Here is a 23654-nt window from a genome sequence, read left to right as displayed (position 1 = left end):
TCTATAAAATATATAAAGCAATCAACATTGACAACAATATATTTTACTTCAAGCACATTTTCGATAATATTACCTTCAATTTTAAGGCTCAAAATGCTTCAATCCCTCCCAGCCAAATACTGTACTTCTAGAAAGCAAAAATCACAGCTTTAATATTCCTTAAATTTAAAAAATAGAATAATTCCAGTGTATTCTCTCAAGGAGTGAAAATGTTCTAAAGAAATGCCTATTTTCAACACTAAAATTTAATTAGAAGTTTTGATATAGTCACTTAATATATTGTTCTGCATATTAAGAAAAATAGGATGTAAACCAGAGTTCCTAGGTTGTGAAATTTAGAACATAACATATTCAAAGTGTAGCTAGCTTTTACTTGTATTTATTTAAGGATAAGGCAAGCAATTCCCACAATGTTGAAGTGAGTCTTACTATTTCTCTCAGAGCTTGACTCAATCAGTGGAAATATTCGCGGATTTATAATATCAGGTCTTTAGTAAATCCTATCATTTTTGTAATTACTATGGCTAGTAATAATAAATGTCTGCTTTTTGTGTGATGAAATAGATTAATGAAAGAGGCAGACAATATGCAAAACAGCTGGGAATAGGGTCAAGTCTTTTTATACATATCCAGAAACCAGTAATTTTCTAAATGGCACTCTAGGTTCTCTTGCCTAAATAATTATAAGTACTGCCAGCATGTAATATACTAAAAGAAGTATGAAATCTCGCAGTTCCTTTCACCCATATCAACATGGCCACTTACCTTGTCTTTATTCTCAGTGCTAGAAGCCTCAGGCTTGGTCCTAATCACAAATGGGGTGGAGAGGCGCAGCAGAACCCTTTCGAAGGTGGCATTAACCTTCGGAGAAATGATCTCAAAGCAGTCCTCAAACTTGAGCACTTTGTGAGTGTCACATCGGAGCTGCTTCCTTAGGCCTTCCCCCAGCTGAAGGACTGACATGTGGGGGTCAAACATCAAGTGAAAAGGGAAGGCTCTGCAGAAGGTGTTGATGCTAATTCTGAGGTCTGCAGGAACTTGGGATGTTCCCTGAGGAAGGTTCTTCGTGATATTAGCATTTTCACATAGTCTGATAAGGAAAGCGAGGCCATTACAATTGCCTGGGTTTGAACCATCGGAGCACAGTTTCTCAGCGACCTGGTTCACTTCCACATCCAGCCGATAGATCTTCTTTCCTGCAGCCTTAATCATTCCAAGCATTGCAAACCCCACAATGTGGTGAGGGTGGAAGTAGTGGAGTATAAGAGTACCTTCTGGGAGCTCTTTGCATAGGAATGATGGTGACTCTAGAGTGGCCTGTTTTCCAAAAGAAGTTCTAATATGTTCCAACAAAGCATCAAAGCCATTAAAAAAGTCCTGCAATGTGCCACCTACAGCTCGAAGGACTCTCTCATTGTCATCAAAGCATATATTAAAGAACTCCTCACCAAATCTTTCTTGGATTTCCTCAAACTTCAAACCTAGAGGTAAATGGAAGCAAATGTTAATAAGATATAATACAAGTAATTGAATTTATTTTTTTAAGTAATTGAATTTATAGCTTTTTAAATGTTTATCAGAAGAGTAGCTAGTGACCAAAGCAAGAGAAGCAGTCCCCTTGGGTACACAAATTTCCCCAATACGTTAAGTCATTCATTTTGATTTAGAGAAAGTAAATTTCAGTTCATCTTCTGGATGCTTCTAAGATGTTAATGAGCATAAACATTTTGTTGTTGTTTAATTTTAAATATACTATTTTTAGAGTAGTTTTAGATACATAGGAAAACTTAGTTGAATATATTGTCCACGTACTCCCGTTCACTTCCCGGACACAACCTCCTCCCTTGGAAACTACTGATATTGTACACTACAGTGGTACATTTGTTACAATCAATGAACCTATATTTATATAACATTATCATCCAAAGTTCATGGTTTACATTAGGATTCACTCTTGATGTTATATATCCTTGAGTTTAGACAAATGTGTGATAATATGTGCCCACCATTTTAGTATCATGCAGAGTAGTTTTGCTGCCCTAAAATCTGTTGTGCTCCACCTATTCATTCCTGGGTCCCCTTAACCCCTGGAGCATGATCTTCTTAAAACCTGCTAATCTAGCTGTTTTTCAATATTATATCCCATTCGCTGTAATTACCATGAATATTATATTTTACTTAGCAATTTCCCTCACCATTGAATAATTTTAAGATGCTATTATATCCATTCAATATTATTAATTATCACAATTCATTTGTTAAATGGGAAATATAACCAGAGAGGGACTCTATGGTACACAAGCAGAGACAAGCACCAGGTTATCTTGAACAGACAGAATTGCTTAAGTTACAATAGTAATCTCAAAAAAAAACCATGCAGGTCATCTAGACCCCAGGAATGAAGAGACAAAACAAGGAATTAAAACTGTGGAATGATCTGCATTCATTCCTTCATTCACAAAAATGAAAGCAGACAACCCTGGAATAGGAATCTGACCAGAGTTAAAAGTCTTTGTTAAGTTTTCTCCATTCATACTTATTCCCAGATGCCATGGCAAAAGGAAATCTACCTTTTAATAATGGAATTATAGTGATAAATAAATATACACAATGCATTATATAGTAATTTCAAGCAGGATCATATATGATCTATCAATAGTAAGATCCGCCCTGAGAAAGAACACCACACAGATGAAAGAGTTGAGTTTGTATCGTAAATAAACCTTCTTTGTAGAGTTACCCTATTGCTTCTCCTTTGACTTTGGCTGAAATCAGTTATATGTTGTTTACATATACTCATATTTTGTTTCTTATCTATCTCATCTTATAAGGAGGTCCCAAAAATCTGACAGGAAAAGACAGGTCCCTTTGCTAGTGTCCGGTTAGAATGCAAGCCAGTCTATGTTGCCTATGGCTTAGTGCGCTATTCCCTATAAGTTCTCCCCATCTAGAAGTGGGGGGATAAGACAGAGTCAGTAACATTGTTAAAAAATAAAACATAGTCCAAATATATGATATATTTTTGAGATCTTACTATAGAGTCTAAATATTGTGGGAGCCAAGTTAAGAGGTTGGTCTGACAAAGAAGTTCTTAAAATCAATGTAAAATGAGAAGTAGAAAGTCTAAGCTAAAAGCAGTATCTTTATTAGTATTTCACATATATTTTAGTTTAATAGATTTGACAGAAGCTGAGAAAGTCACCTGCTAGGATTGAAACATCACCACCCTTCTCATATTGTCATGTTACAAGACTGAACTTCAACATATGTTATATTCACTAACAATAATGCCAGTCAGAAATGGTAATAATAGCAATTTTCTGTCTAGTTCTTAAGTGTGAAAGAAAGAAAACAAGATAGATGATATTCACTGAAATTTGGTTCCTTCTCCAACTGCTCCATTGAAACTGCTTTTGTAATTAGCTAATCCAATTAGCTAATTGGATTACATTTTGTCCTTATCTTATTTAACTTTGGTTGCTTTTTTCCCCTTTAGTTTGACAGTGTTCATCTCCTCTTCCTCCTAAATCTCTCTTCTCTCTTGGATTATAAACCATTATCTCCTGGTTGGATTACCAGCTGTCTGAAATGCCCTTCCCTAAAACTTCTTCCTATATAAAATCCTTACATCATCACCACTATACTGTAACTAAAAAATTCTAATACAAATTAAACTTACATTCCTTTAATGACAATATTCACTGTTGTTATTATTTTTTTAATTATTAATTTCTTGTTGTTATTCAGTCACTCAGTCATGTCCAACTCTTTGTGACCCCATGGACTGCAGCATGCCAGTCTTCCCTGTCCTTCACCATCTCCTGGAACATGCTCAAACTCACGTTCATTGAGTTGGTGATGCCATCCAACCATCTCCTCCTCTGTCATCCCCTTCTCTTGCCTTCAGTCTTTCCCAACATCAGGGTCTTTTCTAACGAGTCAGCTCTTCGCATTACATGGCCAAAGTAGTGGAGCTTTAGCTTCAGCATTAGTTCTTTCAATGAATATTCAGGGTTGATTTCCTTTAGGACTGACTGGTTTGATCTTCTTATTTAGTATTTAATTCTCATTAAATATGAAATTCAGAGTAAATAAAATTCTTATAATCTCACTACATTGCTGAACAACAAAACTCCATGCACCACTGAAAATATCCCAAGGCTTTCTTCTATATTTTGAAGATTTGCATCTTAAAAGGACTTAGGGTCTTCATACACGGGTGAGAAAATGAGAATTTCTTCTAACTTGCATCTTTCATAACATTAAAAATACTCTCACAATTGTTAAGAACACAGATAAAATACAGTAAGCTTATGTCCTATTTCCAATGCCATAGTCACCCAAAATCATCCAGAAAATAACGAGTAAGTATAATTCATCGGAGGCAACAAATTAAAAACTACTTTATAAGCACAACAGTCTATGAACTTGAAATTCTTGCTGCTCTAAAAAGCACGTCTGAACTTAAGATACAATGGTTAAGACTCAAATGATAATGTTAAGGACTACCATTGTGCTAAAGTGACTTGTATCAATAAAGAAAAATTAAATTATTTTGAATACTATATGCAAATACTATACATAGAAATTCTATACACACCACCATATTAAATAAACTAATAAATATTTTTGGTTTCACACTTGTTAAACTGTGCAAGCTGATAAAAGAAAAAAAATTCTTACAATTTGAAAAATTAAAACTAAGGAATGATCACTTCAGCTTTTGCAAATATGCTATGATCCAATGCCCAAGATGTCTACATTAAACATTTCAAAATTTAGAAAGCACAGAGCAAGTAGTTTAGTTCAGTGTCACATGCAAGATTCCACTCATGATTGATGCAAACCCTCTAATTATAGTAAATCACTTGAAACATAGAGATAATGCTCATCTACTTTTATCACAAGAAGCTAGGACAGTTTGAAATTTGGGTATGTAAAAATACATTCCTTAAAGGGGCAAAACTTACAATGAAACTGTTTTCACTAGCAGGTAAGTTGAAAGAATATTTTTTAAAAACATTATTTATTTGGCTGTGTCAGGTCATAGTTGCGGCACACAGGATCTTTCACTGCAGAACGTAGGCTCAGTAGTTGCGGTACCTTTAGTTACCTACCCCATGTCATGTGGGATCAAACACACATCCCCTGCATTGCAAGATAGATTTTTAACCACTGGACCATCAGGGAAGTTCCAAGAATTTTAAATTACTATTAATTTTTCTCTTCAAAACAATGAATAGGCTAAATCTGACATCCTTTAATTGTAAATGAAATAGTACGTTCATTCATGGCATGAATCTTATGTTCCTCATCCAACTTCACATTGTGTACCTCTTAGGGCATACATAACTGCATACTATCACCAGCATAATGCCTAACACAGGGTGACTAAGCATTCATTCATAGAAACTAAATGTTCATCTAGAATCAAGCTACAGTTGTGCCACACCAAAGGATACCAAGTCAAAACATAGTCTTTTATCTCATGGGCCCCCACAGATAATTAAGTTACAAATAACTGGACTGTAACAGAGGCACACAGGAGCTATGGAAATATGGAGAAAGTGAACGTCTGACTTTCTCCCCAGGGAGATAGAGTTTGACAAGCAATTTGTAGAAAAAGTATGTGTTCAGAAGGCCAACAGGGAGAGAACAAGAACTCTAAAAGACAGATGGTAATGAAATATGAATGAAGCAGGGAGGTGGAAGAGCCCAGCATAGTCAGGGGAGGGCAAGCAGTAAGTGTGAAATGGTTGGGGAAATGAAAAAGAGTGGGATGAGTTGCTAATTAATCAGCAGTGTAGAAGCTGGACTTCAGAGTGAAAGGAGTAGAGTCAAAGATAGCAAAGAAATGCTGCAAAATCTTTATAAGATTATATTCATTGAATTAGGCAGTTCCAGTAAGAATGGAGAAATTAGTGCCAAGTGGTATGCCAAATATTTTTATAGATTAATACTTTTAAAAACTCCCATCGAGTGGATACTTTTAATGCCTCTCATTTTAAAGGCAAGGAATGCTAATTAACTTGACCATGTTCATACAATTGTAGGTAACAGACCCAGGTCTCAAAGTGAAGTCTGTCTAATACTAGATGATGTGTAATAATCTGTGATATTGTGTACAATATTAAATGAGTAAAACATTTGCATGGCAGAAAAAATTGCATGTCTTGCTCATTGATATATCATCAATGCCTAGCATTCTGCCTGACTTTTGTTGTTATTGTTCAATTGCTAAGTTGTGTCCAACTCTTTGCAAACCCATCGATTGCAGCACACCAGGCTTCCCTGTCCTCCACCATCTCCCAGAGCTTTCTCAAACCCATGTCCATGAGTCAGTGATGCCATCCAACCATCTCATCCTCTGTCACCCCCTTCTCCTCCTGCCCTCAGTCTTTTCCAGCCTCAAGATCTTTTCCAATCAGTTGGCTCTTCACATCAGGTGGCCGAAGTATTGGAGTTTCAGCTTCAACATCAGTCTTTCCAAAGAACATTCAGGGTTGATCTCCTTTAGGATTTACTGATTTTATCTTCTTGGAGTCTAAGGGTCTCTCAAGAGTCTTCTCCAGAACCACAATTTGAAAGCATCAATTCTTTAGTGCTCAGACTTATTTACAGTCCAACACTCACATCCATACATAATTACTGGAAAAACCATAGCTGTGACTATATGGACTTTTGTTGGCAAAGTAGTGTCTCTATTTTTTTAATACACTGTCTAGGTTTGTCATACCTTTTCTTCCAAGCAGCAAGTGTCTTTTAATTTCATGGCTGCAGTCACCATCCAGTGATCTGTGTGTGTGTATGTCATTTCAGTCATATCCAACTTAACAGTTGCTTCAGTTGTGTCCCTCTTTGTGACAATATGGACTATAGCCTACCAGGCTCCTCTGTCCATGGGCTTCTCCAGGCAAGAATACTGGAGTCGGCTGCCATTTCCTTCAGGGGATCTTCCTGACCCAGGGATCAAACCCATGTCTCTTGTGTCTCCTGCATTGGCAGATGGGTTCTTAACACTGGTGCCACCTGGGAAGCCTGGAAATGATTTTTTGAGCCCAAGAAAATAAACTCTGCCTCTGTTTCTACTTTTTCCGCATCTATTTGCCATGAAGTAATGGATTGGATGCCATGGTCTTAGTTTCTTAAAAGTTTCATTTTAAGCCAGCTTTTTCACTCTTCTCTTACCCCTCATCAAGAGGCTCTTTAGTTATGTTCCTCTTTGCTTCCTGCCATTATGAAGATGATACCACAACTGTATTTCAAGTTCAACAGATTTCAACGTTTTAAGGAAATAACTATCTTCTTAAACAACTTTTCCAACTTTATTGAGATATATAACATGGTGCAAGTTTAAGGTCTACAAAGTGTTGATTTGATACACTTAAATACTGCAAAATGATTAGCACTGTACCATCAGTTTGAACCTTTGTCATTTCATATAACTACAATTTCTTCTTTTTGAGGTGAGAATATTTAAAATCTGCGCTTAACTTTTAATGTATAATGCAAAATTGTTAACTATAATCGAAATGAAATGCATTAGATCTCCAAAACTTAGTCACCTTCTAACTGGAACTTAGAATAACTCCCCATTTCCCCTAGTCCCCTGGTAACCACCATTCTACTCTCTATATGAGTTTGGCTTTTTAGATTCCACATACAAGTGACAGCTTACAGTATTTGTCAAGAAAAATTATTTTATCTAGCAAGACAATAAGACAATTTTCAACTATGTTTGAGACCCAGATGACACTTTTTAAGAATATAACTCTAGTGCCATGACAATTTACAAATAAATAAGTCTCTACATCCCAGAGTTTAAGGGGAAATATCATATATGTCTCAGACATGTCAAACTGTTTCTGACCCCATGAACTATACAGTCCATGGAATTCTCCAGACCAGAATACTGGAGTGGGTAGCCCTTCCCTTCTCCAGGAGATCTTCCAAACCCAGGGATCAAACCCAGGTCTCCCTCATTGCATGCAGATTCTATCTGAGCCACCAGGGAAGCCCTATAATTAAATATGCTTGATGCTTGCTCTTTGGAAGAAAAGCTATGACAAACGTCAATAGCATATTAAAATGCAGAGACATTACTTTGCAACAAAGGTCTGTCTAGTCAAAGCTATGGTTTTTCCATAGTCATGTATGGATGTGAGAGTTGGACTATAAAGAAAGCTGAGCACTGAAGAATTGATGCTTTAGAATTGTGGTGTTGGAGAAGACTCTTGAGAGTCCCTTGGACTGCAAGGAGATGCAACCAGTCCACCCTAAAGGAAATCAGTCCTGAATATTCACTGGAAGGACTGATGCTGAGCCTGAAACTCTAATACTTTGGCCACCAGATGCAAAGAAGTGACTCATTGAAAAAGACCCTGATGCTGGGAAAGATTGAAGGCAGGAGGAGAAGGGGTCGACAGAGGATGAAATGGCTGGATGGCATCATCAACTCCATGGACATGAGTTTGAGCAAGCTCTGGGAGTTGGTGATGGACAGGTTAGCCTGGTGTGCTGCACTCCATGATGTCTCAAAGAGTCAGACTCAACTGAGCAACTAAACTGAACTGAACTGATTATATATGTCTAAATAATAACAAAGAAAGACAAAATGAATCTCATTGCCTAAAGTGTAATTTTAAGGAAACTGTTTTGAATCTGAGCTATCAATACAGTCATTTGCACCTTGGTGAGGTGGGATAAAAACTTTTCACTTGAGTGCTGTTGCTGCTACTGCTGCTAAGTCGCTTCAGTCATGTCGATTCTGTGCGACACCATAGACCGCAGCCCACCAGGCTCCCTCGTCCCTGGGATTCTCCAGGCAAGAATACTGGAGTGGGTTGCCATTTCCTTCTCCAATGCATGAAAGTGAAAAGTGAAGGTGAAGTCACTCAGTCATGCCCGACTCTAGTGACCCCATGGACTGCAGCCCACCAGTACTTAATATTAAATAAGTAAAACTGTTTTGAGGTGGGTCTCTTGTAAGCAGCATATAGAGGGGTCTTGTTTTTGTATCCATTCGGCCAGTCTTTGTCTTTTGGTTGGGGCGTTCAACCCATTTACGTTTAAGGTAATTATTGATAAGTATGATCCCGTTGCCATTTACTTTATTGTTTTGGGTTCGGGTTTATACACCCTTTCGTGTTTCCTGTCTAGAGGATATCCTTTAGAATTTGTTGGAGAGCTGGTTTGGTGGTGCTGAATTCTCTCAGCTTTTGCTTGTCTGTAAAGCTTTTGATTTCTCCTTCGTATTTGAATGAGATCCTTGCTGGGTACAGTAATCTGGGCTGTAGGTTATTGTCTTTCATCACTTTAAGTATGTCTTGCCATTCCCTCCTGGCCTGAAGAGTTTCTATTGACAGATCAGCTGTTATCCTTATGGGAATCCCCTTGTGAATTATTTGTTGTTTTTCCCTTGCTGCTTTTAATATTTGTTCTTTGTGTTTGATCTTTGTTAATTTGATTAATATGTGTCACATACAGACTGAAAGTGAAGGGCTGGAAAAAGATATACCACGCGAATAGAGACCAAAAGAAAGCAGGAGTGGCAATACTCATATCCGATAAAATAGACTTTAAAACAAAGGCTGTGAAAAGAGACAAAGAAGGCCACTACATAATGATCAAAGGAACAATCCAAGAAGAAGATATAACAATTATAAATATATATGCACCCAATATAGGAGCACCACAATATGTAAGACAAATGCTAACAAGTATGAAAGGGGAAATTAACAATAACACAATAATAGTGGGAGACTTTAATACCCCACTCACACCTATGGACAGATCAGCTAAACAGAAAATTAACAAAGAAACGCAAACTTTAAATGATACATTAGATCAGTTAGACCTAATTGATATCTATAGGACATTTCACCCCAAAACAACGAATTTCACCTTTTTTTCAAGTGCTCATGGAACCTTCTCCAGGATAGATCACATCCTGGGCCATAAATCTAAACTTGATAAATTCAAGAAAATCGAAATCATTCCAAGCATCTTTTCTGACCATAATGTGTTAAGATTATATCTCAATTACAGGAGAAAAACTATTAAAAATTCCAACATATGGAGGTTGAACAACACACTTCTGAATAACCAACAAATCACAGAAGAAATCAAAAAAGAAATCAAAATATGCATAGAAACTAATGAAAATGAAAACACAACAACCCAAAACCTGTGGGACACTATAAAAGCAGTGCTAAGAGGAAAGTTCATAGCAATACAGGCATACCTCAAGAAACAAGAAAAAAGTCAAATAAATAACCTAACTCTACAACTAAAGCAACTAGAAAAGGAAGAGTTGGAGAACCCCAGAGTGAGTAGAAGGAAAGAAATCTTAAAAATTAGGGAAGAAATAAATGCAAAAGAAACAAAAGAGACCATAGCAAAAATCAACAAAGCCAAAAGCTGGTTCTTTGAAAGGATAAATAAAATTGACAAACCATTAGCCAGACTCATCAAGAAGCAAAGAGAGAAAAATCAAATCAATAAAATTAGAAATGAAAATGGAGAGATCACAACAGACAACACAGAAATACAAAGGATCATAAGAGACTACTATCAGCAGTTGTATGCCAATAAAATGGACAACGTGGAAGAAATGGACAAATTCTTAGAAAAGTACAATTTTCCAAAACTGAACCAGGAAGAAATAGAAAATCTTAACAGACCCATCACAAGCACGGAAATTGATACTGTAATCAGAAATCTTCCAGCAAACAAAAGCCCAGGTCCAGACGGCTTCACAGCTGAATTCTACCAAAAATTTCGAGAAGAGCTAACACCTATCCTCCTCAAACTCTTCCAGAAAATTGCAGAGGAAGGTAAACTTCCAAACTCATTCTATGAGGCCACCATCACCCTAATACCAAAACCTGACAAAGATGTCACAAAAAAAGAAAACTACAGGCCAATATCTCTGATGAACATAGATGCAAAAATCCTCAACAAAATTCTAGCAATCAGAATCCAACAACACATTAAAAAGATCATACACCATGACCAAGTGGGCTTTATCCCAGGGATGCAAGGATTCTTCAATATCCGCAAATCAATCAATGTAATTCACCACATTAACAAATTGAAAAATAAAAACCATATGATTATCTCAATAGATGCAGAGAAGGCCTTTGACAAAATTCAACATCCATTTATGATAAAAACTCTCCAGAAAGCAGGAATAGAAGGAACATACCTCAACATAATAAAAGCTGTCTACGACAAACCCACAGCAAACATTATCCTCAATGGTGAAAAATTGAAAGCATTTCCCCTAAAGTCAGGAACAAGACAAGGGTGTCCACTTTCACCGCTACTATTCAACATAGTTCTGGAAGTTTTGGCCACAGCAATCAGAGCAGAAAAAGAAATAAAAGGAATCCAAATTGGAAAAGAAGAAGTAAAACTCTCACTGTTTGCAGATGACATGATCCTCTACATGGAAAACCCTAAAGACTCCACCAGAAAATTACTAGAGCTCATCAATGAATATAGTAAAGTTGCAGGATATACAATCAACACACAGAAATCCCTTGCATTCCTATACACGAATAATGAGAAAGTAGAAAAAGAAATTAAGGAAACAATTCCATTCACCATTGCAACGAAAAGAATAAAATACTTAGGAATATATCTACCTAAAGAAACTAAAGACCTATATATAGAAAACTATAAAACACTGATGAAAGAAATCAAAGAGGACACTAATAGATGGAGAAATATACCATGTTCATGGATTGGAAGAATCAATATAGTGAAAATGAGTATACTACCCAAAGCAATTTACAAATTCAATGCAATCCCTATCAAGCTACCAGGCACATTTTTCACAGAACTAGAACAAATAATTTCAAGATTTGTATGGAAATACAAAAAACCTCGAATAGCCAAAGCAATCTTGAGAAAGAAGAATGGAACTGGAGGAATCAACTTACCTGACTTCAGGCTCTACTATAAAGCCACAGTCATCAAGACAGTATGGTACTGGCACAAAGACAGACATATAGATCAATGGAACAAAATAGAAAGCCCAGAGATAAATCCACACACATATGGACACCTTATCTTTGACAAAGGAGGCAAGAATATACAATGGAGTAAAGACAATCTCTTTAACAAGTGGTGCTGGGAAAACTGGTCAAACACTTGTAAAAGAATGAAACTAGATCACTTTCTAACACCACACACAAAAATAAACTCAAAATGGATTAAAGATCTAAATGTAAGATCAGAAACTATAAAACTCCTAGAGGAGAACATAGGCAAAACACTCTCAGACATAAATCACAGCAGGATCCTCTATGATCCACCTCCCAGAATTCTGGAAATAAAAGCAAAAATAAACAAATGGGATCTAATTAAAATTAAAAGCTTCTGCACAACAAAGGAAAATATAAGCAAGGTGAAAAGACAGCCTTCTGAATGGGAGAAAATAATAGCAAATGAAGCAACTGACAAACAACTCATCTCAAAAATATACAAGCAACTTCTGCAGCTCAACTCCAGAAAAATAAACGACCCTACCAAAAAATGGGCCAAAGAACTAAATAGACATTTCTCCAAAGAAGACATACGGATGGCTAACAAACACATGAAAAGATGCTCAACATCATTCATTATTAGAGAAATGCAAATCAAAACCACAATGAGGTACCACTTCACACCAGTCAGAATGGCTGCGATCCAAAAATCGGCAAGCAATAAATGCTGGAGAGGGTGTGGAGAAAAGGGAACCCTCTTACACTGTTGGTGGGAATGCAAACTAGTACAGCCACTATGGAGAACAGTGTGGAGATTCCTTAAAAAATTGCAAATAGAACTACCGTATGACCCAGCAATCCCACTGCTGGGCATACACACCGAGAAACCAGAATTGAAAGAGACACATGTACCCCAATGTTCATCGCAGCACTGTTTATAATAGCCAGGACATGGAAACAACCTAGATGTCCATCAGCAGATGAATGGATAAGAAAGCTGTGGTACATATACACAATGGAGTATTACTCAGCGGTTAAAAAGAATTCATTTGAATCAGTTCTGATGAGATGGATGAAACTGGAGCCGATTATACGAGTGAAGTAAGCCAGAAAGAAAAACACCAATACAGTATACTAACACATATATATGGAATTTAGGAAGATGGCAATGACGACTCTGTTTGCAAGACAGGGAAAGAGACACAGATGTGTATAACGGACTCTTGGACTCAGAGGGAGAGGGAGAGGGTGGGATGATTTGGGAGAATGACATTCTAACATGTATACAATCATGTGAATTGAATCGCCAGTCTATGTCTGACGCAGGATGCAGCATGCTTGGGGCTGGTGCATGGGGATGACCCAGAAAGATGTTATGGGGAGGGAGGTGGGAGGGGGGTTCATGTTTGGGAATACATGTAAGAATTAAAGATTTTAAAATTTAAAAAAAAAAAAACTAAAAAAAAAAAAAAAAAAAAGAACTAAATAGACATTTCTCCAAAGAAGACATACGGATGGCTAACAAACACATGAAAAGATGCTCAACATCACTCATTATTACAGAAATGCAAATCAAAACCACAATGAGGTACCACTTCACACCAGTCAGAATGGCTGCGATCCAAAAATCTGCAAGCAATAAATGCTGGAGAGGGTGTGGAGAAAAGGGAACCCTCCTACACTGTTGGTGGGAATGCAAACTAGTACAGCCACTATGGAGAACAGTGTGGAGATTCCTTAAAAAATTGCAAATAGAACTACCGTATGACCCAGCAATCCCACTGCTGGGCATACACACCGAGAAACCAGAATTGAAAGAGACACATGTACCCCAATGTTCATCGCAGCACTGTTTATAATAGCCAGGACATGGAAACAACCTAGATGTCCATCAGCAGATGAATGGATAAGAAAGCTGTGGGACATATACACAATGGAGTATTACTCAGCCGTTAAAAAGAATTCATTTGAATCAGTTCTGATGAGATGGATGAAACTGGAGCCGATTATACAGAGTGAAGTAAGCCAGAAAGAAAAACACCAATATGGTATACTAACACATATATATGGAATTTAGGAAGATGGCAATGACGACCCTGTATGCAAGACAGGGAAAGAGACACAGATGTGTATAACGGACTTTTTGGACTCAGAGGGAGAGGGAGAGGGTGGGATGATTTGGAAGAATGACATTCTAACATGTATACTATCATGTGAATTGAATCGCCAGTCTATGTCTGACGCAGGATGCAGCATGCTTGGGGCTGGTGCATGGGGATGACCCAGAAAGATGTTATGGGGAGGGGAGGTGGGAGGGGGGTTGATGTTTGGGAATGCATGTAAGAATTAAAGATTTTAAAATTTAAAAAATAAAAAACTAAAAAAAAAATAAGTAAAACTGTTGCGATAATAGTAAAAAAGAAATATTCTTATCAATGAAAGTTAATATAAGGTTACGAAGCATTAGTTAAACAGAAAGTTTCTACTATTTTAGGGGAATTTCTTTCTTTATTGCATGTGTAGCATTTCTTTCCCTCTCCAAAGAACACAGCATATATCATATATTTAAGTGTAGGTCTATTTCTGCTTTATTGACTATGCCAAAGCCTTTGGCTGTATGGATCACAATAAACTATGGAAAATTCTGAGAGAGATGGGAATACCAGACCACCTGACCTGCCTCTTGAGAAATCTGGATGCAGGTCAGGAAGCAACAGTTAGAACTGGGCATGGAACAACAGACTGGTTCCAAATAGGAAAAGGAGTACATCAAGGCTGTATACTGTCACCCTGCTTATTTAACTTCTATGCAGAGTACATCATGAGAAACACTGGACTGGATGAATCACAAGCTGGAATAAAGATTGCAGGGAGAAATATCAATAACCTCAGATATGCAGATGATACCACCCTTATGGCAGAAAGTGAAGAGGAGCTAAAAAGCCTCTTGATCATGTATACTATCATGTGAATTGAATCGCCAGTCTATGTCTGACGCAGGATGCAGCATGCTTGGGGTTGGTGCATGGGGATGACCCAGAAAGTTGTTATGGGGAGGGAGGTGGGAGGGGGGTTCATGTTTGGGAATGCACGTAAGAATTAAAGATTTTAAAATTTAAAAAATAAAAAACTAAAATTTAAAAAAAAAAAAAAGAAAGAAAGTGAAAGAGGAGAGTGAAAAAGTTGGCTTAAAGCTCCACATTCAGAAAACAAAGATCATGGCATCTGGTCCCATCACTAGAAATAGATGGGGAATATATAAATAAAATAAATAATAGGGGATAAATAAATAGATAAATAAATAGATGGGGAAACAGTGGAAACAGTGTCAGACTTTGTTTTTTTGAGCTCCAAAATCACTGCAGATGGTGATTGCAGCCATGAAATTAAAAGAAGCTTACTCCTTGGAAGAAAAGTTATGACCAACCTAGATAGCATACTCAAAAGCAGAGACATTACTTTGCTGACTAAGGTCCATCTAGTCAAGGCTATGGTTTTTCCTGTGGTCACGTATGGATGTGAGAGTTGGACTGTGAAGAAGGCTGAGCACCGAAGAATTGATGCTTTTGAAGTATGGTGTTGGAGAAGACTCTTGAGAGTCCCTTGGACTGCAAGGAGATCCAACCTGTCCATTCTGAAGGAGATCAGCCTTTCTTTGGAAGGAATGATGCTAAAGCTGAAGCTCCAGTACTTCGGCCACCTCATGCAAAGAGTTGACTCATTGGAAAAGACTCTGATGCTGGGAGGGATTGGGGGCAGGAGGAGAAGGGGATATCAGAGGATGAGATGGCTGGATGGCATCACGGACTCGATGGACGTGAGTCTGAGTGAACTCCCGGAGATGGTGATGGACAGGGAGGCCTGGAGTGCTGCGATTCATGGGGTCACAAAGAGTCAGACGCGACTGAACTGAACTGAACTGATACAGTATTCATATTCTCTTATGAATATTTGATATTAATAAAATAGCAGCAAATAGAGTTTAACGATCTAAAAAAGAATGATGCTTCATTACCAAGTAGTACTCATATCACAAATGAAAAAATAGTTTAATATTAAAGAATCTATAGGCATAATAAACTATGGCATAAAACTGAGAAAATAATATTGTTTTATCAGTAGATTCTGAAAAGTCTGAAACTTAACAGTTCGCTCAGTCATGTCCAACTCTTTGTGACCCCATGAACTGTAGCCTACCAGGCGCCTCCATCCATGGGATTTTCCAGGCAAGAGTACTGGAGTGGGCTGCCATTTTCTTCTCCAGGGGATCTTTCCAACCCAGGGATCGAACCGGGTCTCCTGCATTACAGACAGACGCTTTATCACCTAAGCCACCAGGGAAGCCCAATAATAAAGAATCTATAGGCATAATAAACTATGGTATTTATAAAACTGAGAAAATATTGTTTTATCAGTAAATTCTGAAAATTCTGAAACTTAACAGTTCCAATAAAAATTTTGAGCAAAACAGGGATATAAGGAAACTGCCCAAATATAATAAATGCTGCTATTCAAAAATCAGAAGAACATTCCAGATAAAATCAGAAATGGGCAAATAAGCTTGTTACCACAAGTGTTCGTCAGTATTATCTTGGAGGTTCCAGCAAATGCTATGAGATATAAGAAACAATTAAAATCATCTGTTTTTGCTAATAAATAATGTACACTTAGAAAACCTAGAAAGTCTTTTAATTTCAACGCTCTTTCTTGCATTTTTGTCAAAAAACATTATTTTATAAGAAATAACACCTACTAGAACTAATAAGTAACCATTGTAAGTAGCTGAATATAGAGAATCTATAGCTGTTTTTATATTAGCAGTAAAGACCAAGAAGTAGAAATGTGAAAACAGCCTATTCAAAGCAGCAATGAAAGCTATAGAAATCATAAGAATACATTTAATACAGTAAATTTTATTAATACAGTAAATCTTAAAATTACTGATTACCATAAAGGAATAAATGCCTATAGCCAAAAATTCATGAATAGGACTACTAAAGAAGAATCAGATATTGGAATAAATAAAATGCACTATAATAAAAATGTTTATTTCTATAGAAACAAAGAGATTATTAGGTCAAAAGGAAGAATTCAAAAGCAAATCTGTGTATATAATTTTTAACATATCACAAACTAGCGTTTTAAATCAATGGAGAAAGAATGGTAAATTTACTAAATGGCATTAGCCATCTAAAGAACTAAATATTAAATACCATCTCACAGCACTGAAAAAAATAAAATTTAAGATCAATTAAAAGTTTAAAATTTAAAAAAAAACAATAAATGTTGTAGAGGAAAATCTAGAAGAAAATTATGTATGCCCTACCCAGAACTGGCAAATATATACACAAAAAGACCTAAAGATATATGTGATATTTCACAATAAAAAGCTGTTAAAACTGTCAGAATATTGTATAGAACACAATTATATTTTAGTAAAAATATAAATGTGCGTGCATGTGTGTGTGTATGAGTGTGTGTGCATATGGTGTATCTCCCCTGACATTCTTTTTTATTATTATTATTATTATTGGAGTATAACTGGCTTACAACATTGCATTAGTTTCTGCTGTACAATGAAGTGAATCAGAAATACGTATACCCATGCTGCTGCTGCTGCCACTGCTGCTGCTAAGTCGCTTCAGTCATGTCGAACTCTGTGCGACCCCATAGATGGCAGCCCATCAGGCTCCTCTGTCCCTGGGATTCTCCAGACAAGAACACTGGAGTGGGTCACCATTGCCTTCTCCGATGGATACACATATTCCCTCCCTTTTCGACCTTCTTCCCACACCCTCATCCCACCCATCCAGGTCACCACAAAAGCATGCAGCTGAGTTCTCTGTTCTCTAGAGCAATGTCCCACTAGATATCTGCTTTACACATTATAGTGCATATATGTCAACCCGTAGCTACTCCTAATTTGTCCCATCATTCCCTTACCACCTTGCGTCCACATGTCTATTCTGCATGTCTGCATCTCTATTCTTATCTTCGAAATAGGTTCATCTGTACAACTTCTCTAGATTCCGCTTATATGCATTAAAATATGATATTTTTTTCTCTTTCTGACATATTTTACTTTGTAGAACAGACTCTAAGTCCATCCACATCTCTACTAATTGCCCAACTTCATTCTTTTTTATGGCTGAGTAATATTCCTTTGTATATTTATATCACTTCTTTATCAATTAATCTGTTGGCAACAACTTGGGTTGTTTCCATGTCTTGGTTATTATTGTAAGCAGTGCTGCAATTAAGAGTGGGGTACACACATCGTGCTGAAATATTGTTTTCTTAGGGTACATGCCCAGCAGTGGGATTACTTTTAGTTCTTGAGAAACCTCCATGCTACTCTATATGGTATCTGTATCAATTTACATTCCAACCAACAATGGAAGAGAATTTCCTTTTCTCCAGACCCTCTCAATTATTCATTACAGATTTTTTTTTGACGATGACCATTCCAAGAGGTGTAAGGTGATAATTCATTGCAGTTTTCATTTGAATTTCTTTAATAATTACTGATGTTGAGCATCTTTGCATGTGTGTATTGGTCATCTGTTTGTACTCTTCGGAGAGTTGCCACTTTAGGTCTTCAACCCATTTTTGGATTGGGATGTTTATTTTTTTATATTGAGTTCCATGTTGTTGTTCAGACACTCAGTCATGTCCAACTTTTTGCGACTCCATGGACTGCAGCACACCAAGCTTCCCTGTCCTTCACAATCTCCCAAATTTGATAAGACTCATGTCCATGGAGTCAGTGATGCCATGCAACCATCTCTGTCTCCTTCTCCTCTGCCTTCAATCATTCCCAGAATCAGGGTCTTTTCCAATGAGCCAACACTTTGCATCAGGTGGCCAAAGTACTGGAGCTTCAGCTTCAGCATCAGCCCTTCCAGTGAATATTCAAGACTGATTTCCTTTAGGGTTGACTGGTTTGATCTTCTTGCAGTCCAAGGGACACTTAAGAGTCTTCTCCAACACTACAGTTCAAAAGCATCCATACTTTAGCGCTCAGCTTTCTTAACGGTCCAACTCTCATGTCCATACAGTTTAGTTAAATTCAGTCACTGAGTCGTGTCCGACTCTTTGTGACCCCATGAATTGCAGCACGCCAGGCCTCCCTGTCCATCACCAACTCCCGGAGTTTACTCAAGCTCACGTCTATCGAGTCGGTGATGCCATCCAGCCATCTCATCCTCTGTTGTTCCCCTTTCCTCCTGCACCCAATCCCTCCCACCATCAGAGTCTTTTCCAATGAGTCAACTTTTCGCATGAGGTGGCCAAAGTACTGGAGTTTCAGCTTTAGCATCATTCTTTCCAAAGAACACCCAGGGCTGATCTTCAGAACGGACTGGTTGGATCTCCTTGCAGTCCAAGGGACTCTCAAGAGTCTTCTCCAATACCACAGTTCAAAAGCATCAATTCTTTGGCGCTCAGCCTTCTTCACAGTCCAACTCTCACATCCACACATGACCACTGGAAAACCAGAGCCTTGACTAGACAGACCTTTGTTGGCAAAGTAATGCCTCTGCTTTTCAATATGCTATCTGGGTTGGTCATAACTTTTCTTCCAAGGAGTAAGTGTCTTTTAATTTCATGGCTGCAGTCACCATCTGCAGTGATTTTGGAGCCCCCCAAAATAAAGTCTGACACTGTTTCCGCTGTTTCCCCATCTATTTCCCATGAAGTGATGGGACCAGATGCCATGATCTTCATTTTTTGAATGTTGGGCTTTAAGCCAACTTTTTCACTCTCCTCTTTCACTTTCATCAAGAGGCTTTTGAGTTCCTCTTCACTTTCTGCCATAAGGGTGATGTCATCTGCATATCTGAGGTTATTGATATGCATGACTACTGCAAACACCATATCTTTCACAATATGGAGCTCTTTAAGCAACACAATGTCTCTGCTTTTTATTTTTTTTTATTTTTTTTATTTTAGTTTTTTATTTTTTAAATTTTAAAATCTTTAATTCTTACATGCATTCCCAAACATGAACCCCCCTCCCACCTCCCTCCCCATAACATCTTTCTGGGTCATCCCCATGCACCAGCCCCAATAGCTTTTCTTGCAAGGAGCAAGAGTCTTTTATTTTCATAGCTGCAGTAACCATCTGCAATGACTTTAGACATACTACTTTCCAAATTTTGAATGACTTCGTCGTTACATGTGAAAGAGCAAGAGAGTTCCAAAAAAAAAACTCTACTTCTGCTTTATTGACTACTCCAAAGCCTTTGACTGTGTGGATTACAACAAACTGTGAAAATTCTTTAAGAGATGGGAATACCAGACCACCTTACCTGCCTCCTGAGAAATCTGTATGCAGGTCAAGAAACAACAGTTAGAACTGGACATGAAACAACAGACTGGTTCCAAATTGGGAAACGAGTACATCAGGGCTGTATATTGTCACCCTGCTTATTTAACTTCTATGCAGAGTATATTATGCAAAATGCGGGTGGATGAAGCACAAGCTGGAATCAAGATTGCTGGGAGAAATATCAATAACCTCAGATACGCAGATGACACCACTCTATGGCAGAAAGTGAAAAATAACTGAAGAGCTTCTTGATAAAAGTGAAAAAGTTTAAAAGACTTAAAAGTCAACATTCAGAAAATTAAGATCATGGCATGTGGTCCCATCACTTCATGGCAAACAGATGGGGAAACAATGGAAATGATGACAGACTTTATTCTTTGGGGCTCCAAAATCACTGCAGATGGTGACTTCAGCCATGAAATTCAAAGATGCTTGCTCCTTGGAAGAAAAGCTATGACCAAACAAGACGGCATATTAAAAAGCAGAGACATTACTTCACCAACAAAGGTTTGTCTAGTCAAAGGTATGGTTTATCCAGTAGTCATGCATGGGTGTGAGAGTTGGACCATAAAGAAAGCTGAGCACCGAAGAATTGAAGCTTTTGAAGTATGGTGTTGGAGAAGACTCTTGAGAGTCCTTTGGACTGCAAGGAGATCAAACCAGTCAATCCTAAAGGAAACCAGTCCTGAATATTCACTGGAAGTACTGATGCTGAACCTGAAACTCCTATACTTTGGCCACCTGATATGAAGAACTGACTCATTTGAAAAGACTCTGATGCTGGGAAAGATTGAAAGCAGGAGAAGAAGAGGACGACAGAAGATTAGATGTTGGATGGCATCACTGACTCAATGGACATGAGTTTGAGTAAGCTTTGGGAGTTGATGATGGAAAGCCTGGCATGCTGCAGTTCATAAGGTCACAAAGAGTTGGACATGACTGAGTGAACTGAACTGAACAACTGAACTGATCTTGCAGATACTTACACCCAAATTTTTCCAGAAAACTTTCCTTGACAATCATAGGCTGAGATGGACACCTCCAATTCTTTGATTTCCAGAGTACTTCCTCATATTTATCACACAACAGATACTAGCAGGCCCACCCTCTCAACCAGAAAATCTCTTTGAAAACAAAAGTGACGTCATTCTGACTATTCATTAATTTATTTTTTAAAAATGATAACATCTGTTCTGTATCAGTCTCAGTGAGCACTAAAGAAACTATGGTGTTCAGAATAGATGTGGATCTTACCCATATTGAGCTATGTGAAAGATAGCGTAATCCAGTAATTGTACACATAATCCAACAACTGTACAGAGAAACCACATTATGATAAGTATTAGGATGATGAGGTACAGAATCCTATGAGAGCATATAACTGGGACCTAATATGATCACTGGTTCAAAGGAAACATCATTTAATAGGTGACACATCTGAAAGATTCATAAAATTTACCTAGGTAGCCAAGAAGGAGGAAAGAAAAGCCATTCTAGACCAAAGGAACATGTATGCAAGCATCTCGGAAGAGAAACTAAAATGACACATTTGAGAAACTAAACAAAGACCACTATTGTAATCCTAATCCCTGGCACAGTGCCTGTTTCTAGTAATTTTTTTGAATGAATAGATGAAAGTATCAGTAAATGAATAAACAAATATGGCTGTGTGTGACTGACCATATCTCTATATATAATATATACATATCACATAAGATATATATTAGGTAATATCTATAATGAATATAGATGCTTGTATGGGTGCATGAGCATACATATAGCTTTTTCACTGCTATTTTTCATGCCCTCCAATGTTCATTGGCAGGTGTTTTTATGTAAGTGTGGGCAAGTTATACTAAATGACTAATTTAATAGGTGTGAATGCTTATCCTTTGACAAATTCTTGTCCCTTTGCCAATAAGCAGCCCCAAGTGAGAACGAAGAAATGGACAGACTCGGGGCAGCACATCTATAATCATGTGGCCTTATCAGGGCTCTATGCTATGCTTGCCATCAGAAGTGCCCACCTGTCAGGTGACTAAGAGCTCATCACATTTCACAGTCTTCCTTCCTTAGCATCCTGATATGTCGCTGTGTAAGACACTAAGCCACCAGTCCCACAACAGTGTGGTACAGATTCAAAAAATGCACAAAGATGAGCTAATTAAGAAGAGGACTTACAGAAGCATCTGCCTCAGCCTTGTACCCACACCTGGTCCCCACTTCTGAAATGCACCAGCCACACTGAAAATATGGCAATGTCTCATAGGCTTTCAAATCTCCCCCAGAGATGTACTCTTGGTATTTCTTATGCCTGCACTTTTTACCAGTCTTTTACTTGGTGGCTAAGAATTTAAGGAAGAGAATTATTATGCAAATAAATGGATTATGATTTCTGCTAGTGATAACTGGCCCAATTCAAATTGGAGGCCACAATGAATGACTTGTGCTTAGATGTTCAGTCGTTTTCAACTCTTTGTGCCCCATGGACTGTAGCCCACCAGGCTCCTCTGTCCATGGAATTCTCTAGGCAAGGATACTAGAGTGGGTAGCCTTTGCTTTCTCAAGGGGGTCTTCCCAACCCAGGGATCAAACTCAGGTCTCCTGCATTGCAGGTGGATTTTTACCACTGAGTCACCAGAAAAGCCCAGAAGTGCATAATCTTCACAATGATGTATCCTAAGAGGGCTTACTCAGAAATGTTCATCACTGTTAATGACTTTTTACTATGCTTTTTATAATCACTAAATTATTATTCACCCTCCTCAACTGTTCTAACAGTCTTAGGAGCTATGCCTCTATCCAATTTGCACAGAGAGGATTAACTTTTGGAATAAAAGTTGTGTTCTTGAAAATAAATAAAATTAACAAAAATCTGTATATTTTACAATTTCAAACTCTTTTTCAGTATCACATTTGATTTATTTACCCTGTTCCATTCACATTTTTTCATTCCTAATTTCCTTTTGATCACATACATATAAGATGTTATGTTGGGTATGAAAGTAATTTAAGGCTGTGAAAAAAGTATCAATAGCATACATAGGGACTGAACCCATAACCATTGCTTCTTTTGCCTCATAGGTGAGGCCACCCTAGGAATGGCTGAAACTAGCCAAAGCAGAGCAACTGTTCATATGTGTTACTATCTTAAAGTGAACCTGACAGCAACACTGAGCTATGTTTGTCATACCACACCTGAAGATATTCCACAAATAGAACACAGAAGAAAGCCTGAGACATTCAATAATTAATAAAAATAGTAATCTTTTAAAATTGGGAGATAAAAAGATAATATACACTTGAGTTCTTCTGATACTGTAATGGAAACTACA

General features: G+C 37.6%; 1 protein-coding gene across 1 annotated transcript in view; it reads right to left on the bottom strand.

Annotated features, from left to right (window-relative positions):
• Positions 1-23654, bottom strand: part of GUCY1A2 (guanylate cyclase 1 soluble subunit alpha 2) — a 485319-nt gene that overhangs the window by 315245 nt on the left and 146420 nt on the right. The window contains exon 4 of the mRNA XM_060399261.1: positions 766-1481. Coding sequence (XP_060255244.1) covers positions 766-1481 — 716 coding nt within the window. The remainder of the gene's footprint in view (positions 1-765; positions 1482-23654) is intronic.

The sequence above is a fragment of the Ovis aries genome, chromosome 15 (assembly GCF_016772045.2).
Source record: "Ovis aries strain OAR_USU_Benz2616 breed Rambouillet chromosome 15, ARS-UI_Ramb_v3.0, whole genome shotgun sequence".
Classification (NCBI taxonomy): domain Eukaryota; kingdom Metazoa; phylum Chordata; class Mammalia; order Artiodactyla; family Bovidae; genus Ovis; species Ovis aries.
This window is presented reverse-complemented; position numbering and strand designations above follow the sequence as displayed.